We start from the raw sequence: 17,888 nt of genomic DNA, 5'->3' as shown, positions 1-17,888 counted from the left end.
ACATAAAATTTAGCAATTTCTTTCCAAACCATTTTGTAGAGCTTAAAAAAACAAATAATTTAGTATATTGAAGCGTTGTTATGCGCCTAATGGTTACGGAGAAAATTCCAAAAAATTTAAATTTTAAAATTCCCATGTTATTCTTATGGAGAATAATTAAACTGTTGTAGTTTGCTTGTTTGTGAACATATTTTGATCAAATTTGGAAAATGTTTTTATTTCTTACTAACTATTTACATTTTACAAAAAAAAAACAGTTTTACCCTCCCTGATGCAGCAAACCTAAGTACTTGTTAAACTAATTCTATTTAAATCAAGAATAAATGTTATATTTTTAAGTAGACATTTTAGTGTAAATCCAATCAGTCAAATGGAAATTCGCTTAGTCTGCAGGTTTGCTGCGGCGGGGGTATTTATCTTATATCTTTTTATATTATCAGCAAGTTTGGTTGGTTAGGTTAGGTTATGACAGTTGAATTGTATAATACTAAATTTTAAAATTGATTGTATGATTAAAAATTACAAGTCAACATTCATTTTATTTTTATCTTATATATTTTTTATATTATCAGCAAGTTTGGTTGGTTAGGTTAGGTAATGAGAGTTTCATTTTATAATTAAAAAGTTAATTTTATTATAACTAAAAATTATAAAATTAACTTAATTTAAATTTTTCAACCAAGCGGTTCTAGCGGCGAACGCTGACACCAGCCATCGTCCCTCCCGAGGCGAGCCTTTCAAGACCGGAAAATGCCGCGCGTCTGCGCATGCGCAAGTAAGCGTTATTCGTAACACTTGTAACAGCTGCAGCTGTTTCAGAAAATCACACTAGTATCTCCACTGCAACTCTTGCAACGCGAGCGTTTCGGGGCAGGAATTGGACTAGCCTACTGCGCATGCGCAAACCGTAAAATTGAGCTGATCTCAAATGAACGACTCTCACACAATTGAAGCAAAAGAGTGGTTTACTGTTCTCGTTCTGTCGTTCTGTCATCATCTGTCTGCCCCTGCCGTGCCCCAGCGATTGTAGTTTTCAAAGTCTTTAAGCTGTGTTTTTTTTTTTTTTTTTTTTTTTTTTTTAATAATTTGAGGTTTTATCGAAGTATCGTATATGTTTTGAAGTCGGATTTAAGATTTAAGTGTATAAAAGAGTGTTTATTGTTATGCGTTCTACCGTGCCATCCCCGTGCACCCTTGTAAGTTAAAGTTAGTTTTTATACTGTAGGCCTAGTCTTTAAAAGTGTTTGTTGTGTTTTGTTCCAAGTGTTGTCCAAATAAAACAAGGATACAGTTTCTTAACTGGGCTACACTAATAACGATTGAAACTATCGATTCGATTAGTAAACTGCGATTTTTTCACCATCAACAAGTTAGGTTAGGTTATGACAGATTAATTTTATAATAGACATAATATTTTAAGATATCGATTATTAATCAAGATTTCAATTCGATAGTTCCAATCGATATTAGCGTAGCCCAGTTAAGAAACTGTTGTACCCCTGTAGGGTCACACAGTTAGGACTACAGTACCGACATTTCCCATAAACATTGCAAAAGGACAAATCTTATAATTATATAACTGTCTAGGCTGTGTGGTAAAAGGCACTTAAAAATAAGTTACCAAGCGGTGTAACTTTCGTATTATTAGAAACCCTTGGGTGAGTTGTATAAAGGCCTACTAATCTTTAGGTTGACACATTTAAACCTATAGCCTGTAAACCATTATCTGTTTGGAAAAAAGTCTATGCCGTAGACTAAATATGGTCCTTAGCCAATTAAATGTGTAGGCTAACTAACTAACATTTAAATAACTTAGGCCTTGGCTAGGCTTTGCATTACCCTGGCGTAGGGCAAGGCTAGGTTCCGCTATCGATAGACAGGCCTACACTATAGTACCCTATTAGGTTACTATATTATAATACTATTGGTTTTAATTTTTTCATTTAACGCAATCTATCCAGCTATGGCTGGGCAACGATGAAGAACCGGTAAAGGTAAAGGTATATTGGGTCTCTCACTCTTTGGCAGTTTCCTGTTAAAGGGAACATTCATTATTATCGATGATTTCTTTTCGATATAAGCTTATCAATATTTTTGTTTTACTTCATGATTCATAACTTATTCCTTCTGTTATCTTCAAACACATTTAAATTATCTACTAATTTAGAAGTAGGCCGAACCTTGTTTAGGCAAACATTAAATAGCCTATTTTATTGGATTATAAAATCAAACTAAGCTAATCTAACCTAAGTTATAACATAACTAACCAAACTTGCTGTATAGGCCATGTTACCGTTTCAAAATTCCGTTTAATAACAGAAAAGGAATGGAGAATGGCTGTTTAACGGACAGAAAAATAAAATTTTGATATTCGAAAAGAAATTATCTACATATAATAAATGTTCCCTTTAACAGGAAAGTACCCATTCTTTACATTATACCATAGACAAAAAGAATTAAATATAGACCGTCAGCTGTGCTGCGGTTACCATAGGTTCTGGCGCACACCGCTTGGAGCACCACGGTAGTTACGGCGTACACGCTACGTAAACTACAGCGGTGTGCGCCGGAACCTATGGTAACCATGGCAACCGCAGCACGGCTGGTAGTCTGTATATAATTCTTTTGGTCTATGATTATACTTGCTACTCATACACACATATAGTCTCTAACTTAATAAGAATGCTGTAACCTTTTGAAAGAGGCATTTTCTCGCGCTGTTGTAATAGTCAGAATATTAAAACATCGTTTGTTTAATTTAAATAGCGGTTTGTTTGAAGTTATTTAGAGTAACATGGCCATGAGAAACATGCTTTGAAACTCCAACGACAGGAAAATATACGTTAAGTTTTATAAACGATTAAATTGTAGGCTAGTTATTTGTAGCGGCCAAAAACTGTTGTCCCGTTACCTACTTTTAGGAATAAACAATCTGTCCTCTACTTAGTGATGTAAAAATCATTATAGGCCTACAGGTTGTTATGGTCATATTATTATAAAGATCAAAATAACTAGGCCTACAATTTATTCTTTAGTTGGGGTAATTTTGATGAAACAAATAACAATACATTTACAGTCTTCATTTTATGCTAGAATGTTTTACTATAAACAATGTAGGCTATTAAGAACTGCAGTAAAGTCCTTTAGACAACCTGCAATATCAGTACCTTCAATATATATTGGGTGAAATATCAGTTCGTTATACAAATAGTACTTTATATTATTCCCTGCGATATAAATTCCGATTTTTGTTTTGAGTATTAAAGTTACTGTATCGTGATATGAATATTTAAAGCCATAGACTCTTTTCAAATAGACTTTCACACTGTGCTGTGGTGGTTAAACAAGGTTAGTTCAGTTTGGTTTAACTTAGTTTATGTTAATAAAAACCAGATAACACCTAAATAAATAGCCTACAAATTGTTCCAATAGTATCATCATTGGGTTGGGTTAGTGTTGTACAGTTTTCTATCAAAACTGATTGTCAAAAGCGCCAAATTATACCTAGTCGTGTCTTTTCATGAGTAACTTAGCTTATAGAAAAAAGCTAAACGTTTTGTTAATGATACCTTGTTTGTTTATAAACTATAGGCCTACCACTTTCAAAAGAACCTGCGCAGAACCATGGCTGTCTCGCGCATGTAGGAGTGAAGGGTGATGGTGGGGAAGGGCCTGGAGCAGTGGTGGGGATAAGTCGTTGGGGCGAGGTGTCTTTCCCCACCACTCTGTCTCTCCTGCTGTCCTGCATGCACGACTCATACAGGTGCGTGGTTTTTTCTATGTGGTAGGCCTATAAGCTAACATAACCTAAACGCCGCAATGGTCTGTAAAAGATTGGCGGGTGGTCCTCTTTTTAAAAAGACCATAGGCTAACAGATTAATAAGCAGGCCTATTTCTTAATCAATATATTTTATATAAATTTGAAGCTATTGTCAGTAAACCTATTAATTTATAGAAACTGAAAATTTGATAGGATAGTATAATACATTAAAGTTTCTCTGCCGAACTTTACCCCATAACATTGCTGTTGCAGTGCAATGTAATTTTCAGAATCAGTCTTCTTCGCTTTGTATTTAGGCTAAGTAAAATTGATTTTCCTTGCTGCATATAAGGGAACATTATTACTATGTTTAATAGCCATGATAAGGTACAGTAGACTCCCTCTTATTTGGACACCTTTTAACCTGACATCGGTTAAACCAGACAACACTCGGTGGAAATTACATCTCTTAAGGCCTATTTTGCTTGGAGCGACTGTAGCGATAATCGCACAGCGATTATCACTCAGCTACTATAGCTGACAAGGCGGCCGTTTTGCTTAGAGCGATTGATTTTCGATCGCACAGCGATTTTTCATAGTTAGTTAAATATCAGCACTCACAATGGTGAAGTCATGAGTGCAAATTGTAATTCATTAAAGCGTCTCCTCGGTGAGGATTTAGGAGACGAGGCTCCACTCGACCCTAGTGGAAGTATCAATGGACGATCGATTGAAAATACATAGTGATACGTAGGATTAGGGACGGATACGTATCACTAGGACATAAATAGAAAACTGTAGTGATATCAATGAAAAAATATATTTATATAAATAAAAAAAAAATAGTGATATCAATAAGAGTACATGAATGTCGGAAAATAAAACCTGGAGTCTAAATAAAAATTTTAAAAATGTTCATACAAAAACTGACACAGTATTAACGCCCACACTACGTAAATAACACATAACAACTTGGAACAGTCAAGCATTTTATATTTAATAAATTTGAATAGACGTAAATTATCTTAACAAATTTAAACAAGTCGCCTGTTTCTACTAAAATTTAATTTAGAAAATGAAATTAATGTGTAATGAAATATAACCAAAACAGTAGAATCGTAACAGCAAATGAATAGAAAAATTAATGTGAACAAAAAAGTAAATTATGGTTAATTTAACCCCTATTATGTGCCTACTGAGTGAATTGCACTGTTTTGAGGTTCTGCGCATCAGTCGCGGCGTGATTATCGCTCAGACTGGTCCCCGGGGCAGTGGTCCGCGACTGTAGCTAGCGACTCTTGCGATAGTCGCTCCAAGCAAAACAGGACAACGCAAACTCAGTCAGAGCAGTGCCCGGCTACTATCGCGGAGCGATTATCGCCACGCGTCTATCACTGCAATCGCTCCAAGCAAAATAGGCCTTTAACCGGGCAATTTTTATCAGCACATCGGTTTAACCGGACTAGGTCGGCAGGAAGTGGGAGGTAAGCGTTACTGAAACGACTGTTCTTGTGTTAAGGATATGAGAACAGTGATTATGCTCTACTACATTTTAGTCAAATACTGTATATACAGTATGCATTTAAACGGTCAGTTTTAATGAGTTTGTGGGACGTCAGTTTAACGAGAAAACCCATTATCCGGACTGACCTCGGTCCCGAGAGTCTGGATAAGAGGGAGTCTATTGTAGGCTACTGTACATTTTACTATGTTATAGTGACACGAATAAAAAAATAACAGCCAAAACTTCATGCAATAACCCCATAGTACCACATACAATATGTTTACTAGTGTGAACTACGCTGTAGGCTTCACATTGAATGTGTTGCCCATGTTTATTAAATTAACCTAAAACAGAGTTGTTTTGTTACAGAGTCATTGATTGAGGTGCTGGTGAACTGATTGAAGACTTAAAAATGTTTTGTTATTAGTGTGAGGTGTGATAGTACAGACTGTTGTGATAAATTACCACTGTTTATGATTTACTTTATATGTTTTAAAATAAATGTTCTACATAAACTATTAAAATTGAATGATCATTTACAATGCCACTATTTCCAGCTGTAATAATTTTTTTTATACTTCTTTTAATTATTTTTTACTTTGTTTCTAAACATAAGTTCTGATGTAGTCAATATTTGCATAATATGCACTTTCAAAAATATAAAATAGTAAACACAACAGCTTTTTATATACCATTGTTATTATTTATTGGTGTTTTTGTATTGCAATAAGAATAAGAAAGTTTATTGCCATTGACCAAGTTGTACATCGTTAAGTTGCATGCGTAGTTGCAGATGCATTGGTCTGTTTAAATGTATAAAGGAACTAAAATAAAATCTGAAAATTCCAGACTAACATAAAGATTATTCAAACAAAGGAGGTTGAAGTATGTAAACAATTCCAAAAACTCTTATTTTGTAATTTGGTAAGTTTAATTTGATACCAAATATATTGTTGACCTTATTTCCTATATTTTCTCTGGATGGTATTTCAATTTATTTTATAGTTGCAATGATTCTGCTCCACTCAAATTCCAGGGCATGGACTGCAATCAATATCTGCCAACATCAAATTCGAGAAAATCTAAAAATTTGTTAACTCGCTTGTATATACCATATAACATTTAAATACAACATGAAAAATAATAGGATTTCCTGGAATTTTTCTAAATTGTTTGAGATCATTCTCAACATCCCAGGCAATTTCCTTGAATATACTCAGATCATTCATAAAAAATATTCAAAGAAAATTTTTATATAGCCTAGAAATCTGAAGAACATTCTCAGAATATTCTGGAAAAGTACTCTGAAATATTCATGATATATTCTGAACATATTAAGTTTAAATTATTAATTTTGTCAAATATCACAAAATAACTTGAAAAATACAAAAAAACAATGTTTTTAGGGTAAAAAATGGGAAAACTCAATTTTTAGTCCATTCCCATAGTTAGTATTAAAGTACCGAATAGGTACTTAAAATGCAACGGATGATGGGGGTGACAGAGATGACTGACTCAAGTCGTCAATCGTCAACGAACGGAACGGAGGTAGCTAACAGCAGAACAGAACTGAAACTGAACTGAACTAGTAAGTTATGACTCCTGAGTCGACTCGTTGAAGACCAAATACAACTGAATTGATTCTTTCTGGCGCATGCGCAGTAGGCTAGTCCAATTCCTGCCCTGAAACGCTCGCCTTGCAACAATCTACTTGAAACTGGAACGGTTCTCCCGCGCTAAACTCCAAACCATTTAATTACTGTAACTGAATGAAGAATTTTACAGATTATGTTTATGTATGTGTTACTTTACTTACTGTAACCTCTGGCACCTCCTTTATTTTATAAAATAAATTTTAAGTAACTTCTGTGGGCTACGTTACCGTTATCATCTATTTATCTATCTTCAATTGTATCCAAACATGTTTTCCAAAAGAGAAGATCCCAATTCTCATTTAATTTTTAATGGTCTAAGCTTTTTGAGGATTATTGGCATCTTGCTTATAATGGAATGTATAACTAAATGTAAATGTTCAACAAGGCTAATACCATTGAGTATAAACCTAACCATAAATGCTAATACATGATAATTTATTTTATTCACTAGCGCTTTCAGAAACTAGGTTTCCATTCAAAAGCGCTAGTGAATAAAACAAATTATTCTATTGGCCTTGCCTTGTTGAACATAGCTGGCTCATTAATTGGAATCCTTCTGTACTTCTCGTCCATAAACTAAAAATAAACTTTTCCACATAAACTACAAAGTACTCCAGTGTTATTGATGTCTTCCATTACTCGTTTTTCTCAGAATTTTCGCATTGAAGAAGGAGCACAAAATCATCAATGATAAATGACCTCCGCAACACAGCAGCAATCAAAATCTATCAATAACTAACCCCAACTTCAACTGAGACATAACTCGATCATAACATAAAGAATAACAAACGATATGAATAATAATTATGAGGAACTAGTTGCAGTTGCAGTGCAGTCAAGATAAATACTACGACAACGACGCTAGTTAGTGGTTAGTGACCGTGACTTTCTGAAATAGCTGCTGCTACGCCACCAGTTACTAGCGCATGCGCAGAAGCGCGGCATTTTCCGGTCTTGAAAGGCTCGCCTCCCGAGAGCCCCACTGAGATTTGAACCCAGCTCATCCAGTTTTCCAGCCCGGCACTCTATCCACTATACAACTGAGGCCGATGGCACCAAGCCAAGCCGTACAGCTCGTGACATCTAAGCTGGCACTTGGCCTATCGCTACTAGTACCTATTTCAAAAACATTATGTCCCGCCATGCGGGTTGCATCAAATGTCCTCGCGACCCATATGAAGGCGCTCAAGTACAATGCAAGGGGAGTCAACCCCGCGAGGCAGCGGAAATGTTTGCAGTCCGGTCTTTTCCCTACCTCCACCCTCCTCCCGCCTACTTTGCCCGCGCTAGGCCAAGTGCCAGCTTAGGTGTCACGAGCTGTACCATAGATAAAACATACGGCCGTACGTTGTGGTCATCTCAGCCACTGAGCTATAATAATATAACTGGAGTAACCACTCTGTGTTTTAAAAACGTACCACTGTTTTTGATGTTTTTGTTTCAGAGCTTCGTGTTGTTAAGTTGGCAAGGTGATCGGTTGGTGGGATTTGTCAAATTAGAGGAAAAATCAAGATGGCGTCAACCTATTGTCTTGTTGATAGCAAACAAAAATATGTCAACATTATGATTGCAATATAAGTTTAATTATTTATTATACGATCAAGATCATAAACCGATGGTCGTTCTTTATCAAATGCCATAGGTAAACCTGCCACAGTAAACCCAAGACTAAACCAATATCTCTAAACCAGGAAACTTGACTAGTCTATTTTCACCACATATCTTGAAAAGAGGTAAAGTTAGTAGCCTATTTATTTATTATCAAAAACAATTTATAATATTTCAAAATAACTTTAAATGCACAGGTTTTAACGTGCAATGTCTTAAATAAGTTTTTTATATAAGTCCTTGAAATAACGGGTAGGCCTAACCTCAAAGTAATAGTAAGGTTATGTTAGAATGAATTGGAATTTGACAGCATCCCACCAACCGATCACACGGCCAACCAAGCCCCCCACACACTACCAGACCAGACCGTCTGGTCTGGCGTCTGGCACTTGTCTTACCGTGTATGGGACTGTCTGCAGACCGATTTTCTCGGACCAGACTGTCTGCGTGTCTGATGGTTGAACCCTCAGACCACAGACGGTCTGAGGTTCCCCCACCACTATTTTTGTCTGGTCTGTGAGTGTGTAGCGCTGTCTGTCAGACGACCGACCGTCGCGTCAGTATTCATCCATTTGTTGGAGTTCTCACCACGGTGTCTCAATTACGAATGTTGGAATGTCTGGTCTGGGAGTGTGTAGAGCCGTCCAAGACGGTCTGGTTGCAGCCAGACGGTCTGGTCTAGAGGTCTGGTCTGGTAGTGTGTGGGGGGCTTAACAACACGAAACGCCGAAAACAAACCAGCAAAAACAGTGGCACGTTTTTGGTATTTACTCAGGGGAGGTGTAGAAGAGGCTACGATGACAGCTGAGGGCTTCTTATTAGCTGAGGGAACGCCATTACCGTAACAAAACGATCGATAGCCGTCGGCTTCGGTGGTCTAATGGTTAGCGTGCCGGGCTGATATACTGTTCTCCCGGGTTCGAATCCCGCCGGTGGCATTAACTTTTTGTCCAAGATTTTTTTTATTTTCAGCAAGTTTGGTTGGTTTGGTTTGGTTATTACAGTTTAATTTTATTATTAAGTCATTATAAAATTTTAATTGAGCAATTTATAGTTTTATTTTATAAACAGAATTATTTTTTCCGATTACTATAAACTTTTGTTCTATTATTTCTTTATCAGCAAGTTTGGTTAGTTCGGTTAGGTTATGATAGTTCAATTTTGTAATTAAGAATTAATAAAATTGAATTTTAGGCATTTATAATTTTATTTGATGAACAGAACTATTTTTGCGATTAGTAAACCTTCATCATTGCCAAAGTGCTCTCTACTACAGCGCTGTTCACGGAGGAATTTTGAACTAAATGCCTCATTTGTACCTCCCCTAAGTCAGACCCCACGTTTTTCTCTAATGTTTAACCAGAGAGTAGTGACTCCAGTTATAATCTATATCTCAATGATCTCAGCCAATCAGAAGCCTCAAAATAACACTGTTGGCAAAACCAAAGATTACATAATATGCAAAACTAATCCTGGAATAAAAACTCAGCGTCCGGTCTTTGTCTCCTACTCTTCTGTCTTCTTCTGCTTCTTCACTTCTTCTTCTCTACAGACAGCTCGACAGCTCCAGCTGCAAGCCAAAGCAAAACTGTCGGAACTCGGAATTGTCGAACTTCGGACTTCGGAGTTGGAAGTAGGATCCTGATCGAAACGAAACTTCAAAACAAAACAAATTAATTAGGGATTCGGCCAGTAAAAAAAGTTAAGAATATCATTTTAAACGTTATCATTCTAGCCTTTCTTTAATTTTTTTCATTAAATGTTCATTTCGCAGAATTTGTTTGATTGTTGGTCTTAGTCAATACCGCAGTGATTTAATTTTAGATCAACATTAAATTATTGTAAATGTAGGCCAAATGTAATTGTAAATGTAAATGTAGGTATTTTTTACAAAAGTGCATGGTGTTAACTTGAATGTTTGGGACCTTTTGGTTAGGAATCATTTGATTTGATTTGGTTGTAGCCTGTCCGATTTCCTCCAAGGACTTCACTAATAGACTAATTCTTCTTAGGCAAAGGCCTACCTACGAGGCTAGGCCTAGGCTTAGTTTTACTCATCGTGATTTTTTGAATTCCCAACTAGGGTATCAGCAAATAAGTCGACCCATTGAAAATGAGTTCTACTAGCAATCAATCTTTCTCTGCCTCGGCTGCTTTAGCAGTTCTTACCAGCAAAAAACAAGGAAAACATTACTTATGCCAAAATGAAGTAAGTTCTTTGGTTAACTTAATTTAGACTAGGCCTGTACTTAAATCCCTAACTAGGCCTACATTCAATAGAGGTAGGGTTTAGCTTACATTTAGCTTAACATTTTGAACTGATTTGATTAAGCTATGCCTAGGCCTACTTGATGACATGGCCTTGTTAGATTTATCTCGGTCTACTTAGTGTAAATTATGGGATCAGTTCTACAGAGGACCTACAATTTACCAAGTAATTTCTAGGATATGTGTGTGTCTTATTTAGCTACCATATGATTTTGTTATATAGGCCTATGAATACCTATTGTAGGCCTAAGTTAAGTTAGGCTTATTTGTTAGGCCTAGGCTAAGTTAGCTTTCACCCAATTTAAAATTGACAGGCCTAAGTAGTAGGGAAGCGGTAGGTAAGTTAAGAAAGGCCTATTGAATATTGGCTTACATAAACTAACTTAACTTATGATTAAGCGTCCGGCAGTGACGTCACCGGGTTGTGAGGGCCCGGAACACCATTACCACAACAATACGATGTACAGCCACTGGTGTTCGTGGTGTAAGTTAGTGGATAGAGTACTTCGCTGATAAGTTAGGCCTATACAAGAGGTAAGTTATCTAGATCAAATTCCATCGGTGACACTAGCCTAATTTTTTGTCAAAGATTTTGCTTAGAATGCCATTTCTTCTTAACTGTACTGGTAGGCAAACATCTTTGTGAGAATTTGAGGCATTTACTTATAATTTTATTTTATGAACAGAATTTAACCTTTAACTTATTCGATTTTAGAGAATTTCCCTATAGGGAAGTAGCTATTACAGTAGGTGACATGGTAAGACCTGCCTTGGCCCGGGACCGATTTAACTTGCGTTTTCATTTTTATGTCCCCAGAGGCCTACTATGCCATTCGTTCAAATATGTTTAAGTATATATATATAGGCCTATATAAAATATGTATGATAAGTTAGCTTGAGTAATTTTTGTCCAATTTTGATTAAATTTGTTTTAAAGGTGTAAGGTGGGATGAACTTGAATGAGTTCGTGAACAAGCATGATCAGGTGTAAAAATTGGTTTTTCTCTTTTTTTGACCCTTTTTTGACATTTTTAAGCTTATAAGTTAGAGCTCAAAAAACAAATAATTTAAAGTACCGTATATCAAAGTGTATTTTACACGGTTATTGGACAACTTTATGGAGAGAATTAAAAAAAAAACCTAAATTTAAAATTCCCATGTTATTCTTATGGAGAACCAATATTGTAAAATGTGTAGTTTGCTTGTTTCACCGAATTTCCCATATAGGGAATAGGCCTAAGCTATTACCGTAGTACTCATGGTAAGACCTGGACCCGGGACCAATATATTTTTTGTTTTGAGGTCCCTAGAGGCCAAAAACACCGTCTGTTCAAATTCACATATATATAGGTAGGTATATATTTATTTAGGATGTGTCCGTTAGCGCGATAACTCAAACGAAAATAACCATCCGATTTTGATGAAATTTGGTAAAAACGTGTAAACTTACTCAAACGAGTTCGCGAACTAGCATAATCGGACCATGGGAACGGGGTTTTATAGGGTAGCCTAAAAATTTGTTTTCCCATTTTTGACCCTAAATACAAAAAAATTGCAATTTCTTTTTAAACAGTTTTGTAGAGCTTAAAAAAAGAAATAATTTAGTATATTGAAGCGCTGTTGTATATGCCTAACGATTAATTAATTGCCCAACGGTTTCACGGAGAAAATTCGAAAATAGTGTAATTAAAAATGTCCATCTTATTCTTGATGGAGAAAATGAGAATTGTTTTAGTTGACATTATTTAGTTGAGGCTATGGATAGGCCTACGGTATATGTTGATACGATTTGGCAAATTTATTAATTTCATCCTATACTTACTATTGACGTATGGTCAAAAACACTTTTTACCTTCCCCGTTGCAGCAAACCTAAGCACTCGTTAAATCTAATGTTAGGCTATTTAAATTGGGAATAGGCCCTAACTTAAATGTGTCTTATTCATGGAGATATTTTAGTAATAATGTAATCAGACAAGTTGCAATTCGCTTAGTCTGCAGGTTTGCTGCGGTGGGGGTATTTTCATTATCAGCAAGTTTGGTTAGGTAGTTAGGTTAGGTTATATAGATGTATTATATTTATTTTATACTAAGCTATTAATATTTTACTAAAAAACACACTTTATTAGTTTCCTTGTATCGGCAAACTTAAGTTACTTGATAAACCTAATGTTTAAATAAGATTTAATTGAAAATTAATTCAGACAAATGAAAATTCTACAAGTCGGCTGGTTTGCTGCGGCAGGGGCATTTTCATTATCAGCAAGTTTGGTTAGGTAGTTAGGTTAGGTTATGACAGTAACTGTGGGACGCCTAAACGTAATCCACGTCCAGTTACCGGACGCGTATCCTCTGCCATGACAAAAATCGTCAGATAGTGTCACTTTCTTTTAAACAGTTTATAACCATTGACTATATAACACTAGTATTCCTAGTGTTTTATACTTAATGTTATAACTCATTTAAAATGATACCAAAACCAAATAATTTTGATACCATTCGAAAGATAAGATTCCAAACTTTCATTTTCATATATAGGCCTAAACAAATCTTATAGCATTAACAGATACATTTTATGTTATGTTGTTACCTACAAATTGAATAAAAATTTAGGCGCGAGAAGATTTTGAGTCTGCCGCGTCAATTCATAACTCATGTTCAATAAATCGTAGCGCCGATAATCTTGCATGAAACCGGTTGTAGTTGGTTCAAATCGTAAGATTTTGTTCTGGAGATTATTTTCCTCAAGAATCACATGATTATAATATCAGACAATTTGTGAAACAATATTTAGAAATCATAATACATTTGAAATGACAAAAAATTTAATTTAGGCAATAGGCCCTAACTAATAAATCAATAAAGGACTGTGTAAGCGTGATGTAATTTATATTGATCTGTAACCAGAAATAAAATCCCACAATTTAATTACTGTACACAGTTGATATTGACACAGCATAAATTAAATTACCGTTTCTTTGGTGACAGTCGCCATTAATGTTGTGCGGCGTTCACGTCTCGTGAGTCTTGCGTTCAAGCTGTAAATACATATTTTATTTGTGAATATTTTTACAAATGTGTTGTTTTATTATTTTCTTGAGTGATGTGATATAATTTTTATCCATGTTATTATGGGTAATGGTAGTATGGCCCGTAATAACATAGATAATAATAATTCCTATCACATCCACTCATTAAACAAAACAACACATTTTGTAACAATAAAACACAAAGATTTACTAGTAAATTATGGGTAAATGATAAGTAGCCTATTTGTGGTAAAATGTGTGATTATGAAATGTCGCTTGCTTTTTAGTGATAAAAACACTCAAGACAAGCGCCTTGTCAATTGACCTTGACCGGCTACTTGCTGTCTCCCGTCTAAAATGCTTATGGAACCTTTATTATTCATTATTTCTATATAGGCCTACATAGGTTTATAGTCTTGTTCAGAAATATACAGGGTGAGTTTTAATTGTCCCCCCCCCCCAACTTTTTTCTACATTTTTTCAAATATCAATCCAGACCACTTCCAAACATTGTTGGGTAGGAATTACTTCATTTTGACAAGGTGGTCATTTCCGGCCGCCATCTTGGATTCGCCATATTGGATGCAAAATATTTTTTTCAAATGTAAAGGCGGGGTACAAATGTAACTCATTATTTCGAACTAAATTTTTACCATGATTACAATGCCACAAACCGTTTTTAAAACTCTAGATCCATTCCAAAGTTGTGAGGGGTTTTTATAGCTTTATTTTTAGCCCATTTTAACATTGTGCATTTACAAACTAAGACCATAATCTCAAAATAGTGCTAGATAAAGATAAGTAACACCACCAGTCATTGTTGACCTATTTTCACTTGGTTATGACGGATGTAATTTTTTGGCCGCCATCTTTGATCCGCCATTTTGAAATGTGATAAATTATTTTAAATATAAAGGGGGTGTTGTGACCCATCATTTCAGATTACTTTTTTAAGCCGAAATAAATTCCACGATCTGTTTTTCATTTTGATTTTGAAATATTGACATTTAAAAAAAAAAAAAAAAAATGCATTAGGTAGGTATTTCATAAAGAAAACTTTATAACAAAATATAGATTGTGGCATTGAGTTAAGCTTAAAAAAGTAATTCAAAATGATTGTATTTAAAATAATTGATGACATTTCAAAATGGCGGATCCAAGATGGCGGTTGAAAAAATTACATCCCTCATAACCAAGTGAAAATATGTCAACAATGACTGGTGGTGTATACTTATCTTTATCTAGCACTATTTTGAGATTATGGTCTTAGTTTGTAAATGCACAATGTTAAAATGGGCTAAAAATAAAGTTATAAAAAGCCCTCATAACTTTGGAATGGATTGAGATTTTTAAAAACAGTTTGTAGCATTGTAATTAGGGTAAAAATCTAGTTCGAAAGATGGGTCACAACCCCACCTCTAGATTTGAAAAAAATATTTCGCATCCAATATGGCGAATCCAAGATGGTGGCCGGAAATGACCACCTTGTCAAAATGAAGTAATTCCTACCCAACAATGTTTGGAAGTGGTCTGGGATTGATATTTGAAAAAAATGTAGAAAAAGTTTGAGGGGGGGGACAATTAAAACTCACCCTGTATATGAATATTTATACCATTTATTGTTATATCACAAAGTATAATAAATACATACAGCTTTGAATAACTTATTTTATTTTACGACAAAAATAATGTTTTCTTTTTCAACTCATATAAAACAGTTATAATTAGTGAGCACTGAAGTGCATATCATATAACTATATCAAAAACACTTACTAATATAACAGTCTTGGTTTATTACAGTGATATTTGACATTTTTTCTGCGTTTCAAATAATTAGTGTACATTTATCGATATTTTCCAACCTTGTATATTTATTTCTTTAGATGGGTTGAACACTTTTTTTTTCAAAAGCCAAACATATTTCCACGTAGGGAAATAAAATGTCTACATTTAGTATATCTTGGATTTTTCGTTCATAATTTTGTAGGAAGATACCACAACTCTACTTTTGAAATTTTTGTAAACAATAGTACGCAAATTTTAGTTTTTCAACTGTAGTAAAAAAATTGAGAATTTTATTTGTTTGTTTATTCGAAATCTCCTTCTTTATCTCGACAAAATGAGTATGTATATGACTAGGTTGTCAAAAGTAATTTAGACACTGAAAATGTTTAATAAGAACTCTTGCGAATACGCAAAAATGGCAGTTACATTCATCCAAACCATCAGGGCAGTCCTAGGGTTAAGTTATCGGTGTGGTTGGTATAATATGTACGGTGAGTAAGTTTAGCCTATTTATTAACTTAGGCCTACCGGATTAAATAAGACTATCTTACTAATCGATTTTGATTCACAATTCTTTGGACGGCTGTCATTTTTGACTTGATTGGCCATTGAGGTAACTTACGGTTTGCTACATTGTTTTTAGTTCAACAAGACCTTTAATATGATGTTCGAATAACTTATGCTTACCTTTATGACTTTCAACTTACTCCCTATGGGCTGTCCGCTTTACTGTTTGGGCCAAAATAAAGACTTCACAATTTTTTTCAAGAAAACATGTTTTACAAGATTTTACTGATTGCGTCTCAAGAATGTTTCGAGCGCTAAATTTTGTTGAAATTATAATAGGAGTTATATTGATCTGTTACTGACTTTGAAGTTTGTTTATATATGTAAATGAAAGTTTAGAATCTCCTCTTTTCAACGAAATCAAAATTATTACGCTTCTGGATAATCTTTATTGCATGATAAGGGTTTTAAAAAAAATGTCCAAGCGTTAAAAGGCAGTTGGACATTTGGCGTACACATGAAACCGCCATAAGTATCAAGTAAGTAAGTATTTACCTTGGTTTGTTTTCAGGGGATAATAGGGAGAAGTCCAAGTGCTTTTTTAAGTATTCCAGACAATCACATTTCCAGAGTACACTGTGTTATACAGAAAACTGAAGACAACAAATTTACCATATGTGACAAGGTAAGTTTAAAATAGCATTGCTGCTTAATATGTTGGCCTAAATTCAAATGTTTTAGAGTGGTGATTCATTTACCTTTTTTGATACTATTAAGTAAAGTAGGCCTACTATGATATGGAATTACTGGTAAACTCAAGTGAAGAAATGATAGATTTTTTTGTCCAGTTATGATTTTTAGTTCAATAGCCTACTCTAAAAAAATTATTGTTGATGCTGATTTCATTTCGTAGTTTCTTTTGTATCTGTGCTTCGCTTAATTAATTTATTTATTTGCTACCAACGCTCCTAACAAATCTATTAACAATTTTGAGATAACCAATTCACTAATCAAGATGACTATAAAAAGGGTCAAGCCAAACCAAACGGGACTTAGTCTTTATTAATAAGGAATAAATTGGTTGGGAATAGTGAGTGGTACCTGACAGTGCAAATGACCATAGAGAGGGTAGTGTGAAAACAGGCACAGCAATAATCAGTCGTGTGGCTGTTGCAATAATAAAGTTTTGGTTAGTTTAATCAAGACTAGATGTTGGCTTGTCACTTTTCTATGACAAAACTTTAATTAATAATGTCAAAAACCATTTATTCGAAACATTGCTTTCACAGATTTATTTTTCAGAGTTCAACTGGAACATATCTCAATGGCCAAAGATTAATAAAGAATACGGTTAATGAACTCAAGCACCATGATCTGATCAGATTATCAGATTTGGATATGTATACCTTCGCTTTTGTAATCAACAAAAAACGGTAAGTATGGGTGGTTTGATTTATTTATGGTTGTCAATGACCAGGAACAAGGGAATATGTGATGTGGAAAGGGAAAAGAGACCTCTTGTCGGGGATGCAAAATTTTCAGTACGGCCAATATAAGTAATTAAGGTAGAAAATATCTTATTTTGGGTTTTTTCCGATTGTTATACGTCATTTAACATAGAACATGACAGTATCGGTTAAAATATTGAATTGAAGATGCAAAAGGTCGAAATAAATCATTTTGTTAACCTCTGCACGGTCTGAGAAAAGGTACCTCTTGTCGCTCAATGTTATTTCGCCATAACGACAAGAGGTCCCATTTCTAATATTCAC

General features: G+C 34.8%; 1 protein-coding gene and 1 long non-coding RNA gene across 3 annotated transcripts in view; both read left to right on the top strand.

The window, feature by feature from the left end:
• The first annotated feature begins 1,080 nt into the window (after positions 1-1,080).
• On the top strand, positions 1,081-5,769 carry LOC128987711 (uncharacterized). The gene is made up of 3 exons (XR_008490270.1): positions 1,081-1,196; positions 3,592-3,763; positions 5,635-5,769. It is a non-coding gene; the product is annotated as an uncharacterized LOC128987711 (long non-coding RNA).
• A 4,391-nt stretch (positions 5,770-10,160) lies between these two features.
• LOC128986393 (E3 ubiquitin-protein ligase rnf8-like) overlaps positions 10,161-17,888 on the top strand; it is a 29,493-nt gene continuing 21,765 nt past the window's right edge. The window contains exons 1-3 of one of the 2 annotated variants that reach the window (XM_054406746.1): positions 10,161-10,737; positions 16,688-16,801; positions 17,419-17,549. In XM_054406746.1, the coding sequence (XP_054262721.1) occupies positions 10,642-10,737; positions 16,688-16,801; positions 17,419-17,549 (341 nt within the window). In that variant the 5' untranslated portion in view covers positions 10,161-10,641. The remainder of the gene's footprint in view (positions 10,738-16,687; positions 16,802-17,418; positions 17,550-17,888) is intronic. The other variant, XM_054406747.1, reaches the window with a different exon arrangement.

The sequence above is a fragment of the Macrosteles quadrilineatus genome, unplaced genomic scaffold (assembly GCF_028750875.1).
Source record: "Macrosteles quadrilineatus isolate MER2022 unplaced genomic scaffold, UCM_ALF_1.0 Scaffold_2__2_contigs__length_208266976, whole genome shotgun sequence".
NCBI lineage: Eukaryota > Metazoa > Arthropoda > Insecta > Hemiptera > Cicadellidae > Macrosteles > Macrosteles quadrilineatus.
This window is presented reverse-complemented; position numbering and strand designations above follow the sequence as displayed.